Source organism: Choloepus didactylus, chromosome 6 (assembly GCF_015220235.1).
Source record: "Choloepus didactylus isolate mChoDid1 chromosome 6, mChoDid1.pri, whole genome shotgun sequence".
NCBI classification, from domain to species: Eukaryota; Metazoa; Chordata; class Mammalia; order Pilosa; family Megalonychidae; genus Choloepus; species Choloepus didactylus.
In genome coordinates this window covers 87,834,798-87,856,292 of record NC_051312.1, presented here as the reverse complement: position 1 = coordinate 87,856,292, position 21,495 = coordinate 87,834,798, and the positions used below count along the sequence as shown (strand labels likewise).

Below are 21,495 nucleotides of genomic sequence, written 5' to 3'. Positions count from 1 at the left end.
AAGAAAATTTGCACAGGTTAATCCAGGAAAATTGGGAAAAGCGTTTTATTTTCCTCTTTTTTCGTATATGTTAGCTCCTGGCATTCAAGGAAAGCTCTGTCATAACACTAGCTGGATACAAGCTTAAGGAACAAAAGCCTCCTCATAGTATAAAATCCAGTGACAACACATCATCAAAATAACAGAATGTCCAGATTTCAACAAAACTTTACAAAACATACAAAGAAACAGGAAGCAAAAGCCCAGGCAAAGGAGAAAATTAAAGCATTAAAAACCATCAATGAGGAGGACCAGAACTGGGACATACCAGACAAAGACTATTTTTTTAGTCTTCAGTACATTCAAAGAGCTAAAGGAAAACATGGACAAAGAACTAAAGAGAACCAGGAAAACATGACCATAAAGAAAATATCAACAGAGAGATGGAAATTATGAAAAGGAACCAAACAGAGCTGAAGACCACAGTAACAGAAATTTATAATTCCCTAGGGAGGGTTCAGCAGCAGATTGGAGCAGGCAGAAGAAAGATCCAATGAAATGGACGATCAGACAACTGAACTCATCCAGTCTGAGGAGGAGAAGGAAGAAAGAAAGAAGAAAAGTGAACAGAGGCTGAGGAACCTGTAGGACACCATCAAGCATTGTGGGAGTCCCAGAAGGAAAAAAAGAGAGAAAAGAGCAGAGAGAATATCCAAAGAAGTAATGGCTGACAACTTCCCAAATTTAACTAAAAACATGAATATATACATCCCAGATTCTCTAGGAAGTACAAATAGGATAAACCCAAACAGACCCATGCCATGGCATATAATCAATGTTTCAAATGCCAGAGATGAGAGAATTCTGCAAGCCACAAGAGAGAAGCAATATGTCATGTACAAGGGAGCGTCAGTAAGATTAAGTCCCAATTTTTCATCAGAAACCGTGGAGGCAAAAAGGCAGTGGGATGACATGTTTAAAGTGCTGGAAGCAAAAAACTGCCAACCAAGAATGCTATCTCCGGCAAAGCTGTCTTTCAAAAATGAGGGAGAGATTAAGATATTCCCAGATAAACAAGCTGAGGAAGTTTATTGCCACTAGACCTGAAGTACAAGCTATGTGAAATGGAGTTTTGTAGACTGAAAGGAAATGACACTAGACAGTGGTTCAAAGTGGCATAAAAAAAATAAAGACCTCTGGTAAAAGTAACCACTTGGATAATTATAAATACTATTATCGTATTATATTTATTGGCATGTAACTCCACTTCCTACTTCCTATAGGACCTAAACTGGAAATGCATAAGAAGTAATGATAAATCTATGGTTTTTTACATACAATGTACAAAGATATAATCTGTAACAAGTACATAAAAAGGTGGGGAGATCAAGAGGCATAGGAACAGCGTATGTGTTTGTTATTGAAGTCAAGCTGGTATCAAATAAAATGTTTGTTATATATTTAGGATGTTAAATTTTAACCTCGTGGTTACCACAAGGAAAATGTATGAAGAATATATCCAGATAAAAATGAGAAGGGAGACAAAATAGCACAATACAAAAAAAAAATCAAATATATATGAAAGTAGGCATTAATGGAAGAATTGAGAGACAAAAAAACATAAGACTAAATAGCAAAATGGCAGAAGAAAGTCCTGTATTATAAGTAGTGACTTCAAATGTAAATGGATTAACCAGTAGCCTTGATCTTTGATAATGATTTGCTATGCAAAAAAAAAAAAAAAAAAAAAGTAAGTTGCACGTGTTTGTATGGATCTACTTCTGGATATTTTACTCTATTTTACCGATCCATATATCTATCTCTGACAATAATACACTGTCTTAGTTAACCTACCTCTACTGTAAGTCTTAAAATTGGGTAAAGTGCAATACTAATATCAATAAGAGGGAGGGGTAAGGTGTATGGGATGTTTGGTGTCATCTTTTTTACTTTTATTTCTTTTCCTGGAGTAATGCAATTGTTCTAAAAATGATTGTGATGGTTAGGTTCATGTGTCAACTTGGCCAGGTGATAGTACCCAGGTGTCTGGTCAAACAAGCACTGGCCTAACCATTACTGCAAGGACATTTGTGGCTGCTTAATAAACCAGAAGGCTGGTTTATTAAATCATCAGGCAATTGGCTGCAGCTGTGACTCATTACATCAACGAAGGGCATCTTTCACAATGAGAGAAGGCCATCAGCTAGACTTAATTCAATCAGTTGAAGACTTTTAAGCGACGGAGATATAGGACCTTCACTTCTTCTTCGGCTAACCAGCGAAGCGTTTCCTGAGGAGTTCATTGAAGCTGCAAGGCATTTCCTGAGGAGTTCATCGAACATGTTCATCGAAGTTGCCAGTTTGCTGCCTGAGGAGTTCCTCAAACATCTTCGTTCAGTTGCCAGTTTGCTGCCTGCCCTACAGAATTTGGACTCATGCGTACCCACAGTTACGTGAGACACTTTTATAAAATCTTATATTTATAGATATCTCTTGTTGATTCTGTTTCCCTAGAGAACCTAACTAATACAATGATCATGGTGATGAATATATAAATATGTGATGATACTGTGAACCAATGATTGTATACTTTGGATGGACTGTACAGTGTGTGAATATATCTCAATACAATTACATTTAAAAATGTAAATGAATTAAACTTTCTAGTCAAAAGGCAGAGATTGGTGGAATGCGTAAAAAAAAGTCTGATCCAACAATATGCTGCCTACAAGAGCCTTACCTTAAATTCAAAGACAAAAGTATGACGAAAGTGAAAGGATGGAAAAAAATATATCATACAAGTAGTAACCAAAAAAGAGCTGGGGTAGCTATGCTAAACAGTTCCAAGGGACAAAGACAGTCACTATATACTGCTAAAGCGGTCAATTCAACAGGAAGACATAATAATTATCAATATATATGGACCTAAAATCAAAGCTCCAAAATATATGAAGCAGATACTGACAGATATGAAGTGAGAAACTGACAGTTCTAAATTAATAGTAGGAAACTTTAATACATCACTTTCAATAATGGATATAACACTTAGACAGATTGTCAATAAGGAAAGACAAGACTTCAATGATACTCTAAATTAACTAGACCTAACAGACATGAATAGAACACTTCATACAACAAGAACAGAATACACATTCTTCTCAAGTGCACATGGATCATTCTCCATCATAAACCATATCTTAGGTCATAAAACAAGTCTCAATAAATTCAAAAACAGGAAAATCATACAACATATCTTCTTCAACCACAATGGAATGAAGCTAGAAATCAATAACAGAGAGAGAACTGGAAAATTCAAACATGTGGAAATTAATGTACTCTTTTTTTTTTTTTTTTTCATTTTTTCATTTTTATTGAGATTGTTCAGATACCACACAATTATCCAAAGATCGAAAGTGTACAATCACTTGCCCCTGGGTACCCTCATACAGCTGTGCATCCATCACACTTAATTTTTGTTCAATTTTTAGAAACTTTTCATTACTCCAGACAAGAAATAAAGTGAAAGATGAAAAAAGAAAAAAAGAAAAGGAAACTCTAATCCTCCCCTATCCCTAACCAACCCCCCTCAATTGTTGACTCCTAGTATTGATATAGTACGTTTGTTATTGTTTATGAAAAAATGTTGAAATACTACTAACTGTAGTATATAGTTTGTAATAGGTATATAGTTCTTTCCTATATGCCCCTCTATTATTAAGTTCTAATTGTATTGTCATACATTTGTTCTGGTTCATGAAGTGATTTCTAGTATTTGTACAGTTGATCGTGGACATTGCCCACCATAAAGAATCAGACAATACCACCAATGTCAAGTGTCTAACATGCCTCTCCTATCCCCCCCTCTTATCTGCATTTACCTTAGTATATCACCTTTGTTACATTAAAGGAAGCATAATACAATGATTCTATTAGTTACAGTCTCTAGTTTATGCTGATTGCATCCCTCCCCAATGCCTCCCCATTTTTAACACCTTGCAAGGTTGACATTTGCTTGTTCTCCCTCGTAAAAGAACACATTTGTACATTTTATCACAATTGTTGAATACTCTAGATTTCACCAAGTTACACAGTCCCAGTCATTATCTTTCCTCCTTTCTTGTGGTGTCTCACGTGCTCCCCATCTTCCTCTCTCAACCGTATTCATAGTTACCTTTGTTCAGTGTACTTACATTGTTGTGCTACCATCTCCCAAAATTGTGTTCCAAACCACACACTCCTGTCTTCTATCACCCTGTAGTGCTCCCTTTAGTATTGCCTGTAGGGCAGGTATCTTGTTCACAAAGTCTCTCATTGTCTGTTTGTCAGAAAATATTTTGAGCTCTCCCTCATATTTGAAGGACAGCTTTGCTGGATACAGGATTCTTGGTTGGTGGTTTTTCTCTTTCAGTATCTTAAACATATCACACCACTTCCTTCTTGCCTCCATGGTTTCTACTGAGAGATCCGCACATAGTCTTATTAAGCTTCCTTTGTATGTAATGGATTGCTATTCTCTTGCTGCTTTCAGGATTCTCTCTTTGTCTTTGACATTTGATAATCTGATTATTAAGTGTCTTGGCGTAGGCCTATTCATATCTCTTCTGTTTGGAGTACGCTGCGCTTCTTGGATCTGTAATTTTATGTCTTTCATAAGAGATGGGAAATTTTCATTAATTATTTCCTCTATTATTGCTTCTGCCCCCTTTCCCCTCTCTTCTCCTTCTGGGACACCAATGATACGTACATTATTGTACTTTGTTTCATCTTTGAGTTCCCGGAGACGTTGCTCATATTTTTTCATTCTTTTCTCCATCTGCTCCTTTGCGTGTAGGCTTTCAGGTGTTTTGTTCTCCAGTTCCTGAGTGTTTTCTTCTGCCTCTTGAGATCTGCTGTTGTATGTTTCCATTGTGTCTTTCATCTCTTGTGTTGTGCCTTTCATTTCCATAGATTCTACCAGTAGGTTTTTTGAACTTTTGATTTCTGTTGTATACATGTCCAGTGCTTCCTTTACAGCCTCTATCTCTTTTGCAATATCTTCTCTAAACTTTTTGAATTGATTTAGCATTAGTTGTTTAAATTCCTGTATCTCAGTTGAAGTGTACGTTTGTTCCTTTGACTGGGCCATAACTTTGTTTTTCTTAGTGTAGGTTGTAATTTTCTGTTGTCTAGGCATGGTTTCCTTGTTTATCCAAATCAGGTTTTCCCAGACCAGAACAGAGGGAAGAAATATTCAGTATCTCGTTTCCCTGCGGGTATGTCTTAGAAAATTGCTCCACCCTTTGATGCCTTGGGTCACTGTGCTTTTCTGCCCAGCAGGTGACGCCTGTTAGCCTATAATTCTTGACTGGTGTGAGGAGGTATGGCCGTGTTCCCCCAGGCTCTGGGGTCTGGTTCTGAATGGAAAGGGCCCCTCCCCTTTCCTTCTAGAGAAGACAGAGCCCCCAGGTGGAGGTCATTAGCATTTCAATGGTCTTGCTCTCTCTGCTTGTGCTGTCTCCGCCCTTCCCCGAGTCACAGTCCTGGAAACTTAAAATGACTGGGGCTTTCTCCACTGAGCCGAAAAAGAAACAGATAGTCCCCTTCAGACCCAGTCAAGGCGACCCTCCGGCTCTCCCAGGTCAGTCGTCACCCAAAGCCTCTGTCTGTTTTTTGGGGCTGCGTACCTGTAGTGAGCAGTTCACACTTGCTACTTAAAACCCCAGTTGGAGCTCAGCTGAGCTGTATTCGCTTGCTGGGAGAGAGCTTCTCTCTGGCACCATGCGGCTCCGCAGCTCGGGCTATGGGAGAGGGGGTCTCCCGACCTGGTTCCGCAGGTTTTACTTACAGATTTTATGCTGTGTTCTCGGGCATTCCTCCCAATTCAGGTTGGTGTATGATGAGTGGATGGTCTCGTTTGTCCCCCCGCAGTTATTCTGGATTATTTACTAGTTGTTTCTGGTTTTTTGTAGTTGTTCCAGGGGGACTGCTTAGCTTCCACTCCTCTCTATGCCGCCATCTTGCCCCTCCGTCGGAAATTAATGTACTCTTAAATAACCAATGGGTTAAAGAGGAAATCACAAGGGAAATTAAGAAATCTCTTGAGGCAAATGAAAATGAAAATACAACATACCAAAACTCATGGGATGCAGCAAAGGCAATGCTGAGAAGAAAATTTATAGTTCTAAACACTTTCATAATAAAAGAAGAAAAATTTCAAATCAAGACCTAACCTCAAAACTGAAAGAATTAGAAAAAAAAAGCAAAACCCAAAGAATTAGAAAAAGAAGAGCAAAATCCAAAGCAAGCAGAAGGAAGAAAATAACAAAGATAAGAGTAAAGATAAATGAAATAGAGAATAAAAAACAATAGTGAGGATCAACAAAACCAAAATTGGTTATTTGAAAATATCAATAAAACTGACAAATCTTTTAAATAGACTGACAAAGAAAAAAAAATGGAGGACACAAATGGCTAAAATAAGAAATGAAAAGTGGGACATTATTACTGACCGCAATGAAGGAAAAAAGACTAAGAGGATACTACGAACAACTGCACAACAACAAATTAGATAACCCACATAAAATGGACAAATACTTAGAAACACACAAACTACACTGACTCAAGAATGAATAAGAAATCTCAACAGACCAATAACTAGTAAAGGATTCAATCAGTAATAAAAAATCTCCCAACAAAGAAAAGCCCAGAACCAGATGGCTTCATAGAAATTTTACCAAACATTCCAAGAAGAGTTAATCCCAATCCTGCTCAAACTTCCAAAAATCGAACACACCCAAACTCATTCTATGGGGGCAACATTACACTCATACCAAAGCCAGATAAAGATATTGCAAGAAAGGAAAATTACAGACCAATGTCTCTTATGAATATAGAAGAAAATTCTCAACAAAATACTAGCAAACAGAGTCCAACAGCACATTAAAAGAATTATACACCATGATCAAGTGGGATTTATCCCAGGTACGCAAAGGTGGTTCAGCATAACAAAATCAATTAAAGTAATAGACCACATCAACAGAATGAAGGGAAAAAAACACAGGATCATCTCAATCAATGCAGAAAAGGCATTTGACAAAATCCATGACCCTTTCTTGATAATAAAACTCTTAAGAAACTAGGAGTAGAAGGAAATGTCCTCAACATGATAAGGACACATATGAAAAACCTACAGCTAACAACATACTTAATACTGAAAGACTGAAAATTTTCCCTCTGAGATCAGGGACAAGACAAGGATGCTCACTGTCACCACTCTGATTCAACACTGTACTGGCAGTTCTTGCAAGAGGAATTAAGCAAGAAAAACAAGTGAAAGGCATCCAAATTGGAAAGGAAGTAGTAAAACTTTTCCTATTTGCAGATGGCATGATCCTATATACAGAAAATCCAGCAAAGTGGCAGAGTATAAGGGGAACACCCCAAAATCAGTTGTATTTCTACATACAAGCAATAAACAACTAGAAGAAGGTAACTTTCACAGTTTTATTTTTACAATAAAAATATTTTAAAAAGTTTAAAAAAATGGGCAAAAGACTTGAATAGGCATTTCTCCAAAGAAGATATACAAATGACCAAAAGGTGCATGAAAAAATGCTCAACATCATCAGCCATTAGGGAAATGCAAATCAAAACCACAATGATATCATTTCATGCCCACTAGAATGGCTACTATTAAAATAAACAGAAAATTACAAGTGTTGGAGAGGATGTGGAGAATAGTAACACTCATTCATTGCTGGTGGAATGTAAATGGTACAGACTCTGTGGAAGACAGTTTGGCAGCTCCTCAGAAAGTATAGAATTACCATATGATCCAGCAATCCCACTTACAAGTATATACCCAAAAGAACTGAAAGCAGGGATTCCAACAGATATTTCCACACCAGTGTTCACAGTGGCACTGTTGCCAAATTTGCCAAAAGATGGAAGCAACCAAAACTGTCCACGAACCAATGAACGGATCAACAAAATATGGCCTAAATATGCAATGGAACATTATTCAGCTGTAAAAAGGAATGAAGTTCTGATACATGTGGCAACATGGACCTTGAAGACATCATGATGAGTGAAATAAGCCAGACACAAAAGGACAAGTATTATATGATCTCACTGATATGAAATAACTAGAATTACCAAACTCACAAAGTCAGAAACTAGAATATAGGTTACCAGGGGAGGATATGCGGGTAGGGGATAGGGAGTTAAGGCTTAAAACGTAGAGAGTTTCTATTTGGGTTGATGGAAAAGTTTTGATAATGGATAGTGGTGATGGTAGTACAACATTGTGAATGTATTAACAGCACTGAATTATATATTTGAATGTATTTTAAAGGGGAAATTTTAGGTGTATATATGGTACCAGATAAAAAATTAAAAACAATACATGGAACTGCACAACACAAACCATGAACCCTAAGTTAAACCACAGATTCTATTTAACAGTACAATTATAAAAATGTGCTTACTTCAATTGTAATAAATGTACCACATCAATGCAAGGTGTCAAGAATAGGGTGGTATATTGGAATCCTGTATTTTATGCATGATTTTCTATAAACCCAAAACTTCTCTAATTAAAAAAAGAGAGAAAGAAAGAGAGAAAGAAAGAGAAAGAAAGAAAGAAAGAAAGAAAGAAAGAAAGAAAGAAAGAAAGAAAAGAAAAGAAAAGAAAAGAAAAGAAAGAAAACCAGAAGGCACAGTGACAAGTGTCTAGGCCTTAGGGCACCCACCCCTGAGTTGAGTGGCCAGGAGCATGTGGCATCATGAGCCCTTGATCAGGGGGCTTTCCCCTGTGAGGCTAGTTGCTGCAAGGGAGAGGCTAAGCTCACTTATAATTGTGCCTAGGAGTCCCCCCCAGAGAGCCTCTTTGTTGCTCAGATGTGGCCTCTCTCTCTCTAAGCCCACTAAGCAGGTGAACTCACTACCCTCCCCCCTACATGGGACCTGACTCCCAGGGGTGGGAATCCTCAACATGGCATATGACTCCTGGGATGAGCCTGGACCCAGCACTGTGGGACTGAGAGGAACTTCTTGACCAAAAGGAGGAAGAGAGAGAAAATAAAATAAGGTTCCAGTGGCTGAGAGATTTCAAATGGAGTCGAGGTCACTCTGGAGGGTATTCTTATGCGCTATATAGATATCAATTTTTAGTTTTTAGGGTTTTGGAATGGCTAGAGGGAAATACCTGAAGCTGTCGAACTGCAACCCAATGACCTTGATTCTTGAAGATGACTGTATAACTATGTAGCTTGCACAGTATGACTGTGAAAACCTTGTGGCTCACACTCCCATTATCCAGTGTATGGACAGAAGAGTGGAAAAATGGGGACAAAAATTAGATGAAGAATAGGGTGGGATGGAGGGGATGGAAAGATTTAGATGTTCTTTTTTGATTTTTATTTTGGAGTAAGGAAAAGGTTCAAAAATTGATTCTGGTGATGAACGCACAAATGTATGATGGTACTGTGAATAATTGTACACTGTGGATGACTGTAGGGATGTGAATATACTCAATAAAATTGTATTTTAAAAAAGTCAATGAACAATGGGGGTGGGAGGGGAATGGGATGCTTTGGATGTTCTTTTTAATTTTAATTTTAATTTTATTTTCTGGAGTAATGAAAATGTTCAATGGTGATGAATGCACAACTATATGACAATACTGTGAACAACTGACTGTACACTTTGAATGACTGTATATTATGTGAATATATCTCAATAAAACTGCATTAAAAAAAAGAGCATGTGACTTCAGAAAATAGCTTGAAGCCTCAGGAAGAAATAAAGATCTCTGGCAAGGGTAATGACAGGGGTAAATATAAATGCCAGTACTATTGCATTTTTTATTTGTAACTCCACTTTTTACTTTCTATAGGATCTAAAAGGCAAATGCATAAACGTAATGATAAATCAGTGCTTTTGGACTCAGATGTAATTTGTGACAAGAACTATTTAAACGTGGGTGGACAACCTTGGCAGGTGATCTCGCTGCCCTCTCCCTTGAGTGGGATCTGACTCCCAGGGGTGTAAATCTCCCTGGTAACTTGGGACATGACTTCTGGTGATGAATCTGGACCTGGCATCATGGGACTGAGAACATCTTCTTGACCAAAAGGGGGATGTGAAATGAAATGAAATAAAGCTTCAGTGGCTGAGAGATTCCAAATGAATCTCTATACAGATGACACTTTTTAGGTTTTAATGAACTGGAACAGCTAGAAGTAAATACCTGAAACTATCAAACTCCAACCCAATAGCCTTGACTCTTGAAGACAATTGTGTAACTGTGTAGCTTACAAGGGGTGACAGTGTGATTGTGAAAACTCTGTGGATTGCACTCCCTTTATCCAGTGTATGGATGAATGAGTAGAAGAATGGAGACAAAGACTGAATGAAAAATAGGGTGGGATGGGAGGGATGATTGTGGTGTTCTTTTTTACTTTTATTTCTTATTCTTATTCTGATTCTTTCTGGTGTAAGGAAAGTGGTCAAAAATAGATTGGGGTGATGAAGGCATAACTATATGATGGTACTGTGAACAGTTGATTGTTCACTATAGATGATTGTATGGTATGTGAATTTATCTCAATAAAACTGAATTTAATTAAAAAAAAAAGTGGGTGGACTGAGGAGTATAGGACATAGTTTGTGTGTACTATTGAGGTTAAGTTGGTTATCAAAGCAAATGAGTTGTTACAGATTTAGAATGCTAAATTTAAGCCTTATGGTAACTATAAAGAAAATACTGGAGGATATGCAAGCTGATAGAGACAGAAAATAGAGGGTCAGGGGGCAGGAAGAATGGGAAGTTAATGCAAAATGGGTGTAGGGTTTCTGTTTGGGGAGATGGGAAAGCTTTAGTAATGGAAGGTCAGGTACCACAACACAGCATGTGATTAATTCCATTGGATGATATGCTTGGGAGGGGGTTGGATGGAAAAGTTTATATGTTCCCACCAAAAAAAAAAAAAAAGAGCAACTAAGAGACAATGACAAATAAAGGCAATACACAGACATGGATGGGATCTGTCAAGGGAGGAGAAAAAGCTCAAAGGGACATTACTGGTATTCTTAAACTTGGTAACTACACTTAATATGGGTGCAAAAGTGAATATTCTTGTTCTTAGGAAATGTATATGGCAGTATTGTTAAAGGAGTATAATAAATACAACCTTCATTCAAGAGTTCAAAAAACTGATACAAAGACTGACAGATGGATTGATAGATTGATGGATAGATAGAATTATACAGCAAGTGTGGCAAACTATTAAAATTGGGGGTTGTGGGTACCTGGAGGGATAGGGTATGACAGAGTTCTCTATATACAGTGTGTATATTTTTTAACTGTCCTGTAAGTTTGAAAGTATTTCAAAATAAAAAGTTAAAAAACTTAAAAACAAAACAAAAATAAAAATAAAAAAACACTTTAACTGGCAGATCAAGGTAATCCAGTCAAAACTACTTGGACTGTTTAATTTTTCTTTTGGGATAAGAAGGCTGACATAGGAGACTAGGAAGCATATGAGTAAATGTGATGATGTGCTGATGAGAAAATAGAGATAAAAACTATGGTAAGCAGCAGAGAAGTGTCAACTTTACAACAAAATCTCAGGAGAGCAGAGTCAAAACCCACCTGGTCCTTGTGGCTGCATTCCCATTGGTTAATTAAGAGAGATGATGATGATGATGATAATGATGATGATTAAAGTAAAAATATTAATAGATACCACATTTTGAGGCTATTTTAAGCATTTTACAGGCCTTATTTCATTTTTGTAAAACACAGTATTACAGAAAACCAATACCATAAACCCCAGTTTTAGACGAGGAATCAATGATCCAGAGAGCTTAGGTAACTTGTCAATAAATGGTAATGCCAGGATTCAAAATCCAAGCATGTGTGCACTTAATTACTATGATGCCAGGGTCTGAGGGTTGGTAAATTGGCTCAGAAACGCACTACATTCTGCTAGATTCTATTCTACTCTGGCACAGAATTACCATGATAAACAAAAACTTGGAACACTGGAGAGGGAGAGTTGGAGAAATATACCTCACAGAGGATGGAGATTTGCCTTTCAGCAACACCATTTATGTTAATAAAAATTTGGAAATGATTTATCAAAAAAACATAAATCCTATTCTTTTCTGCTCTTACTCTAGCTCCCTTTTAAATTTTCTATAAGATAATGTTTATTCTTTTGGCCCCAAGCGATCCCAAGAAGAACAATGGATAAAGAAACAAATCCATTTCAATATTAAAGATCTTACTAACAGAGAGAACTAATTGCACAACCACGGAATGGGGCTACCTTACAAGGCAGGAGACTCCTGGCCTGGAAACTGGATGCTCACCCATCAGAAGATATGACTTAGAGTGAAGACTATCATTGCTTGTTCTGAGATGCTGTTGTAATAAGACTACTTATACGAGTGAAACATAAAATGGGTAAGACAATTTGTTTTTTAGATCATCTCATTGGTTCAGAAAAGCTATCTATTATTTTTTGTTTCTTTTCATTTTTTAAACAAAAGATAGCATTTACATAGTGCTTAATAAAGGTTCACAATGCCTTCACTATCTTTAACTTGTTTAATATTCACAATGCCCTGTGAGTTTGGCATTATTTCCCTATTACAGATGAAGAAATACACATTAAAGAGAAGTGAATTGACTTACCCAAGTAAGTGGCAGAGCCAGGACTCAAATTTCATGCCTTCTAATTCTGAATCTCTTGCTTTGTGATTTACCTTTTGTTTTTTGTTTTTAATTATTTATTTATTTATTTTAGATTTCCTCAGTTTTTAACATGTTTTTAAATTTGGATACAAGTAACCCTTACCTCATCAATCGGTACTATTGAGTACCTTCAGCAGTGCTCTGATAAGGCAAGTCTGGATTCCTTAGAATCAATTCATCAGGTTATTAGCCCTATCTGGGAAAACTGTATGCTCCCCTTGCAGAAGGAAGATTAGGAACAGGAATCTGAAGCATCGCACTTGGATGTGCCTCTTGATCCTAGCACTCATCACTTGTTTGTATCCATCTCTAGACTGTGAGCACCTTGAGGTCAAGCACAGTACTTGTCATAATAAGAATCAATGTCTGTTGATTAAATGAAGGAATACATGAATGAAGGCTGTTGTTTGAAAATTAGTTTTTGTGGAATAAATGCATTCCTTGATAAGTCCAGCTAAATAAGGAATTACTCCACAGTCACATGCATGCAAGTAGTGTGGTGGGAAAATATATGACAGTTTACTTGTTATATAAACTTGGACAAATAGTCTCTTTGTGCCTTAGTTTCTTCTTCCTTCATCTGCATGTAAATGGAGAGTCTAATACTTGCCCTGACTACTCTACAGGGCCACTGTGAGAATTAAACAAGATAAGAGAGGTAAAAATGTTACCTAAATACGAAGAACTGTTTTTATAAGGTGGCCTTGCTCCTAGATTAACGTGATTCAAAGTGTGACCTGCAGACTAGCGCCAGCCCTTGAGCTATTTGACCCCAGTCTCTGACAAGAAAAGGAACTTATGACAAAATGAAAGTAAAGTATATCAATATGTACACTGTTTAGTTCAGGTAACATTTTTTTTCCATAGAAAAACTTTCTCAATGAAGAAAGCACTGTGTACATTTACATTCTGGCACACGCTTCTTTCTCATTGTGCACAGATGAGCATTTTGTAGACGAGCATTCTCAGCAGGATCAGTGTATATATGATGCCTACAGCTAACAGGAGGGAGGCAACATGGCCATTGTTTAACTTGATCTGGCTCATCTGCAAAGCCCAAGGATAATCTTCCCCTAGGTGAGTTACTGAGGCTATCCAATCCAAATAATATTCCAAAGACTTAATTAAAGAACTGGGAACAACAGCTCTACCCAGTGAAATCAGAGTTTATCAGTATTAAGATAACCACAGCCTAAGTGAACTGATCTGTAGGTGTGGAAATCACAGCTGATCTCAGACTAATACTCAAATCAGAAAACCTTGAGTCTCTTTCTTTCACTACCCTTTTCTCTTCCTCCATAACTTTCTCTTTTTCCTCACAGTTCCTTCCTTCTTTTGTCTCTTTCTCATCTTGTGTTTTTTCTTAGCAGGGATGGAAGTGAACAATATTTGCACTACAGGCATACCTCAGAGATATTGCAGATTCAACTGAAGACCACTGCAATAAAAATACTGCAATAAAGCAAGTCACACAAACTTTTTGGTTTCCCAATACATGAAAAAGTTATATTTACACTATTCTGTAGTCTATTAAATGTGTCATAACATTATGTCTAAAAAAACAATGCACATATCTTAATTAAAATGTGACACAGAGACATGAAGTGAGCACATACTGTTGTAAAAATGACACTGACAGACTTGCTTGATGCAGGGTTGCCACAAACCTTCAAATTTGTAAACAACGCAATAACTGCAAAGCGTAAGAAAGTGAAGTGCAATAAAATGAGGTATGCCTGTATTATAATTATTGAAAAAGCCTTACTCTTTCTAAATTTGACAAAGAAAATATTCTATATTTCACTCAGAAAAAACTAAATTAAGGTATTTTTTAGCTTGATTGTGGCTCTGAGTTTATTTTTATAGAGTTGTTTTTCTCCCCATGAGTCAGTGACCTTCAGTTAAAAAAATGTTTCCATTCCCTTCCAGTTACTCTTGAGGGTTGTTTTGTTGGTGCTAACATTTTGGTGGAAGATTTTGTGACATTTGAGGCATGAATCTAAACATATTCATTGAGCAGAATGAACTAAGCCACCACTACAAAAACTCCAGTTTTTAGGAGAGGCCTGATAAAACTGAAAATGACAATATGTTAACCTTTTTAGTTAAAGACAGAATGAAGACTAGTTGGGAAATAATAAAATTATAATTGTCAGTACTCTGTAAAATGAAAGAGAAAGGTGAATGAGAATCAGATAGATAGATAGATGTAAATATATATAATATATTTATACACATATATTTTATAAAAGTTTTCAGATATTCTCTATGTCCACAGAGATAAAAACATCTATAAAAACAAAATGACTTAAATTATGGAAAAAAAGATAAGATATAAGCAGATATCCTACTCCAAAACCTGACTTAGACAATGTAGTGGGACAACAAACCAAGTTCTTTCAAACAAATAACAGAAAGAACCAAAGGTGGAAAAACATGAAAGATGGAGACACAGTGCATTATGGCATAGGATGGTCTGTGGAACAAACAGAGCAGCCTCAATGGTGGGATATTTGGGTGGCCTTGTATGTGCAATTCCGTGAGTTGACACTGTACCCAGATAAAGGTTCATGCACAAGTTCCCAGACAACCCCTCTACCTCCCTATCCCAGGAGGGTAAGCCTTTCGGATCTGCTTGGTCAGTGTTCTTCCTCATCTGAATCTGGGGAAGGGTCTCAGGGATCACCTCCCAGCCACTTTGGCCAAGATCAAGTGTAGTACCCTCTGGCTGGAATTTCTTCACTGCTCTTGGAATAAAGTCCAAAAACTCCTTAGGATGGTATGTAAGGCCTTACTAAGCAAGCTCCTGTTTTCCTGTCTAGAATCACTTCTCTCCACTACCCCAGCATATTAAACTACTACTCAGAAATCCCTCTGAGTATCATGCTTTCACATACCTTCATGCTTCTGTATGTTATAGAGAGCCTTCTCTTCTTCTTTACTTGGTAATTTCCTACTTGACAAGATCCAACTGAGGTCTTATTTCCTTCCTGAAGCAGAATCATCTCCTTCCCTCTCCCCTTTCTCAAATTCCTATGTATAACCCTGTCAGACCAGCGAGCACAAAGCATTACAACTGTCTTTTATTTGTCTGTCTTAAGCATTAGACTTCAACTGTCTCAAAGGCAGTCTATATCTTTTATTTCTGTTTTTCAGTGCCCTGCACAAAGCCTTGTCCCCAGAGAAGCCATTCAATACATTTTACTTGAACAAAGGAAGGAAATAAAGGGAGGAAGGGAGAGAATGGCAGAGATTGTCAAATCCCAGAACAGAGAGGTTGTGTGACTATTCTCTTTGGATACCTTTAAGATCAGGATAACCCATCTTAAACAGGTTATGATCAAAGCTAAATAAAGACAGTAGGCTTACGTGACCTAAAAATGATCATTCAATCTCTGGCCAGCCAGTCTAATACTATAGAGAAATTTGCTGAGCTCCTCCAAACTCAAATGTGTAAATAATGTTATTTCATTATTTAAGCTTAATTTCCAAAGCAATTATTACAGTAGGACAATCAGGACAGTATGACTCAAATTACCTTTTAATATGATTCTAAGAATAATAAGATCAGACAACTCACACCAGAAAGCCTTTATAAATGGAAAAATATACCTTTCATTCATTAGTTATCTGTATGCTAAGCTAAATCAGTTCTGAAGCCAATAAAAAATTCCCCTCTGTAAAAGCTGTATCATACAAATAAATGGTGACTCACCTTGGACTTCTCACATCCAACTGATAAATGTTTCCATCTTGTGTCCCAGCCAATAGTAAGAAGCCAGAGAGAAAAGTACAGCAGTTGAAGGCATCTGAGCCAACAAAGAGGAACACCTGGGAACAAGTATGAGAGAAAAAGAACAGTCTAAAGATTAATATGTTTCCAGGAATAAACATGTACCAAGAAAAGGAAATTTTTACTATTTTTAGAGACATTTCTTTCTAGCTCCTTTAAGTGCTCTCAGCAGTAAATAAGCACTCACCAACAACCAAGGAAGAAGCATTCCCAGATTTCAGGAACCTGGGGTTGGCTGAGGACTTGAACAATTATATAATACCATACACTAACACAACAATTTTCAAACTATTACCCCTCAACACCACTGACACATAAGAACACCAAAAATCCTCATTTCTCTCTTTTCATTACAACTCCTCCTCCCCCAACCCCCATTTGAGAAACACTTGCAAATTACTCATTTGGATTTTATTTCATGTCACTTCAGGAAATATTTTGAAGAGGGACACACTGTAGGAAAAGAAACAAGCTTAAATAAAGTGGCAGTTTAAAGAATTACAATTTCCTCCCATGTAACTGGGAAAAAAATGATTAGATTTTCATTTTTTCCTTACTGTTAGCACAAACTGATCATTTCTCCCTCAAATGTTCTAAAAAGAAAAGAAAAAAATGAAAGAAAACAAAATCCCTGGCTTCCCTTTGGAAGTAAGAGCCAGAGTGGAAATTCAGAGTGCAATGGCAATTTTATCAAAAAGAGTGTTGCTCCTTGAACAAACTTTGAAAATAGAAACATCACCAACACAATGGAGAAATAAGATGAAATGAAAATACAAACCTTGTGGCCAAGTCAAATCATTAAAGTTGTCTGGATGATGTTGACAAGAGCTAGAAGGAAATTTAATAAATCTAATCTTTGGAAACAGTTTAAATGAGAGCACAGTCTGCCTGGGAAAACCTCAAGGGACAAAGGAGAAAACTTCAACTAATTCTTCTAAATAAAAGACATTCTGGTCATTAATTGCTTGAGAGCCCTGAATGCATGAGTTCTTTACTTAGAATGTTTTTCACATTACCTTAGAAGTAGAAGGGTCCATAAAGGGCAAATATATTCCCTCATCATTTTCCTTACAGTACACTAAGTCCCAGAGAGGGAAAGTGACTTAACAAAGGTCACAAAGCAGTAGAGCATTTAATTCTCATCACATAACCACACCAGGTTAAGTCCTACAACTTATGTCCAGATTAGTGATGAGAAAACTGAGGCTCAGAGAGGTTATAGTAACTTGCCCAATGTCATCAGCCATGAAGTAGAAGAGCTGGGATTTAAATGTAGCCTTATTCCATATCCCATGCTCTTAACCACTACACCATACTGCCTCTCACTCATGCAGCCTTCCCAAAAGGTGGAAACAGGGAAGAAGAAGAAATGTTTCTAAAACAGCTTTCTAAGAATCAAAATGAACCAGGATGCTCAGAGTTCAAAGGTCTTATAGGAACCACTTACTGGCTGCCTGCTCTGTAGTCCCAAGCACTGAAGCGTCTTATCTTCCCGGGCCAACAGCAGCATTTTCCCTTCTGTTCCAACTTCCCGTTCACCTGCATGACAGATGAGATGTATCAATAATGGGCTAGGCTGATCAGCTGGCAGGATCCACAAAGCACAGATACTGATGGCTGTTTATTGACCATGCTCTTAATTAGTGATTCACATACCAATTAAAAAAAAACATTTATTCTTTCTCTATCTTGACTGTGGTTGTAGCTATACAACTACACATTTGTCAAAACTCATCAAACTGTATACTTTAAAAGGCTGAATTTTACTATATGTAAATTATATCTCAATAAACCAGCTTAAAAACCTATTATTATCATGTCCTTTGTAATGTTTAATACCATACTAGGGGTAGGGGTACAATGCTGAACAAAAGAACAGTCTGGTGGAAATTAAATCTGTTCATTCACTCAACAAATATTTATTGAGGGTCTACTATGTATCAGACACTATTCTAGGCACTGTAGAAATAGTGATGAACAAACAGATAAGGTCCTCATTCTCAAAGATTTCAATGGAGAGACCGCACAAATAAGCAGGATACTTTCAGACAGTGATGAGTTCTACAAAGGAAATGAAACAAGAAATTGTGATGAAAAGTGACTAAGTGGGCTTCTTCAGGTAAATACCCAATAGCTGATGACAGCAGTGCTGCGAGCAGCCCTGGGGGCCCTGGAATGAGAGGCCGCAGCAGCTTCTATGGAGGCTTTGGCAGCAGGATTCAGGGCCAAGGTTGCAGCCATGGAAGGGACTGGGACTGAAGCTATGGAGCAGCTCCCTGTTACAAGCTGAACCACCTGGTCAAGGACATGAAGATCAAGTCCCTGGAGAAGATCTGTCTCTTCTCTCTGCTCATCAAGGAGTCTGAGATTATTGACTTTTTCCTCAAGGACAAGGCTTTGAAAATTATACCTGTGTAAAAGTAGGTCTATGCTGGCCAGCGGACCAGGTTCAACAGTCCCTGTTGCCATCAGGGACTACAATGGCCACATCAGTCTGAGTGTTAAGTGTTCCAAGGAGGTAGCCAACACCATCTGCAGGGCCATCACCCTGACCAAGCTCTCCATCATCCCTGTGTGGCAAGGATACTGGGGAACAAGATTGGCAAGCCCCACATTGTCCCTTGCAGGATGACAGGACACTATGGCTCTGTGTGCTGGTGTACCTCATCCCTACCCCCAAGGACCATGACATTGTCCCAGCCCCTGTGCCCAAGAAACTGGTGCTGATGGCTCATATTGATGACTGCTACACCTCAGCCAGGGGTTGCAAAGCCACCCTGGGCAACTAACTTTGCCAAGGCCATCTTCAATGCCACCTCCACTACAGTTATCTCATCCCCAACCTCTGGAAAGAGACCATTTCACCAAGTCCCTATCAGGAATTCACTGACCATCTTGTAAAGACCCACACCAGAGTATCCATGCAGAGGCACCAAGCAGAGTTCTTATACAAAAAAAATAAAGTGAATTAATAAAGCCTGAATAAAAACATAGTGACTAAGTGGTAGGAAGTTGGGTGGGGGAGGACAACCCTAACTTTAAAAAAGCTCTGTGGAGGTCATTTTTCAACTGAGACCTGAAAGATAAACAGAAGCCAGTCATGTGAAGAGTTGTGGGAAGTACATTCCAGACTAAGGGAAGAGCAAGGCAAAGGATAGGAGGCTGGAAGAGAGTGTCTGTTGTGCTGAAAGAACAAAGAGAAGGCCCATGGCTGGAACACAGAGGGTCTGACAAAGGGTAGCATGATATGATGCTAGAGAGGAACGCAAAGGTTGGTGGTGTAAGAGTTTGTTGTAAGCCATGGTAAGGAGTTAGGACTTAAAATATGTATACAAAAGAAGGCCACTGGAGGCCCTCTCTCTCTCTAACTGAGCCATCTCGACAGGTGAACTTGCTGCCCTCCCCGCTACATGGGACCCGACTCCCAGGGTTGTAAATCTCCCTGGCAATGCAGAATATGACTACCGGGGATGAATGTGGACCCGGCATCGTGGGACTGAGAGTATCTTCTTGACCAAAAGGGGGATGCAAAATGAGACGAAAGTATCAGTGGCTGAGAGATTTCAAAAGGAGTCGAGAGGTCACTCTGGTGGACATTCTTATGCACTATATAGATAACACCTCTTAGGTTTTAATGTATTGGAATAGCTAGAAGTAAATACCTGAAACTACCAAACTCCAACCCAGCAGTCTGGACTCCTGAAGACAATTATATAATAATGTAGATTACAAGGGGTGACAGTGTGATTGTGAAGACCTTGTGGATCACACCCCCTTTATCTAGTGTATGGATGAGTAGAAAAATGGGGATAAAAACTAAAGGACAAATGGGGTGGGATGGGGGGATGATTTGGGTGTTCTTTTTTCACTTTTATTTTTTATTCTTGTCCTGGTTCTTTCTGATGTAAGGAAAATGTTCAGAGATAGATTGTGGTGATGAACGCATAACTATGTTATCATACTGTGGACAGTGGATTGCATACCATGGATGATTGTATGGTGTGTGAATGTATTTCAATAAAACTGAATTTAATAAAAAAAAAAAAAAAAAAAAAAGAAGGCCACTGGAGAGTTTTAAGCAGAAGAGTGACATGGTTGATTTGCATTTTAAAATGACCACCCTTGTTGCTCTGAGAAGAATAGATTATAGGAGAATAGTTCAGGCATAGTACAGGCAAGAGATGATGAAAGACTGGGCCAGGATGTTAGCAGTGAACGGGGGAAGTAAAAAAATTAGAAACACTTTAGAGGTAGAGTGCTAATGTGGGGCATGAGGAAAGGGCGGGGGGAATCATGAAATGAATCTCAGGTTATGGGCTTCAGCAAATGGTGGCACCATTTACTGAGATGGAAAAAGCAGATCTGGGGTGGGGATAAATCAAACACTTCATATTAGACAGGATAAGACTGAGGTATATGTTAGACATTCACATTGAGTCTGAACTCAGGCAAAAGGTCTAGGCTTTAGATATAATTTTGGGAACCATCAGTTTATGTATAAAATTTAAAGCTACAGAACTGATGAGCTCATCTAGGGAGAAACTGTAGCTGAGCTGAGGACCAAGACTGAATAGGAGGGTCCTATTTAAATGTAGAGAAGATTTATAAAACGAGACTAAGAAGAAAAAAAGAGAGACTAATGACAGCAGCCAGAGGGATATGAAGAAAAACAGTGTAATGTGGTATCACAGAAGTCAAGAAAGAAAAGTGTTTTGAGGAGAGGGGTTTACTATGTTGAATACCACTGAAAATTCAGAAAAACAAGCACAGAGAAGTAATAGCGGACTAGGCAACATGGAGTTTATTGGTGACCTTGACAACAGCCATTTCAGTCAGGTACTTGGGGCATAAACCATCCTAGAATGAGTTGAAGAATAAATGGGAAAGTAGAGAAAAGCAAAAATATTTTCATTTAAATTACTTTAACTTAACTAATTTTCAAAAACATTACATTCTTTTAAGTTATAATGTCTGTGAAATTTTA

General features: G+C 37.9%; 1 protein-coding gene and 1 pseudogene across 6 annotated transcripts in view; one reads left to right on the top strand and one right to left on the bottom strand.

Annotated features, from left to right (window-relative positions):
• PAAF1 (proteasomal ATPase associated factor 1) overlaps nucleotides 1-21,495 on the bottom strand; it is a 100,686-nt gene that overhangs the window by 33,796 nt on the left and 45,395 nt on the right. For all 6 annotated transcript variants that reach the window (XR_005217491.1, XM_037840595.1, XM_037840596.1 and 3 more), the window contains 2 exons: nucleotides 17,959-18,050; nucleotides 16,434-16,549 (listed from right to left, as the gene is read on the bottom strand). Coding sequence is in view for 5 of the 6 variants with exons in the window: in XM_037840595.1 (XP_037696523.1) it covers nucleotides 16,434-16,549; nucleotides 17,959-18,050 (208 nt within the window). In the remaining variant the exon portion in view is untranslated. The remainder of the gene's footprint in view (nucleotides 1-16,433; nucleotides 16,550-17,958; nucleotides 18,051-21,495) is intronic.
• Nucleotides 18,678-19,483, top strand: LOC119535859 (annotated as a pseudogene).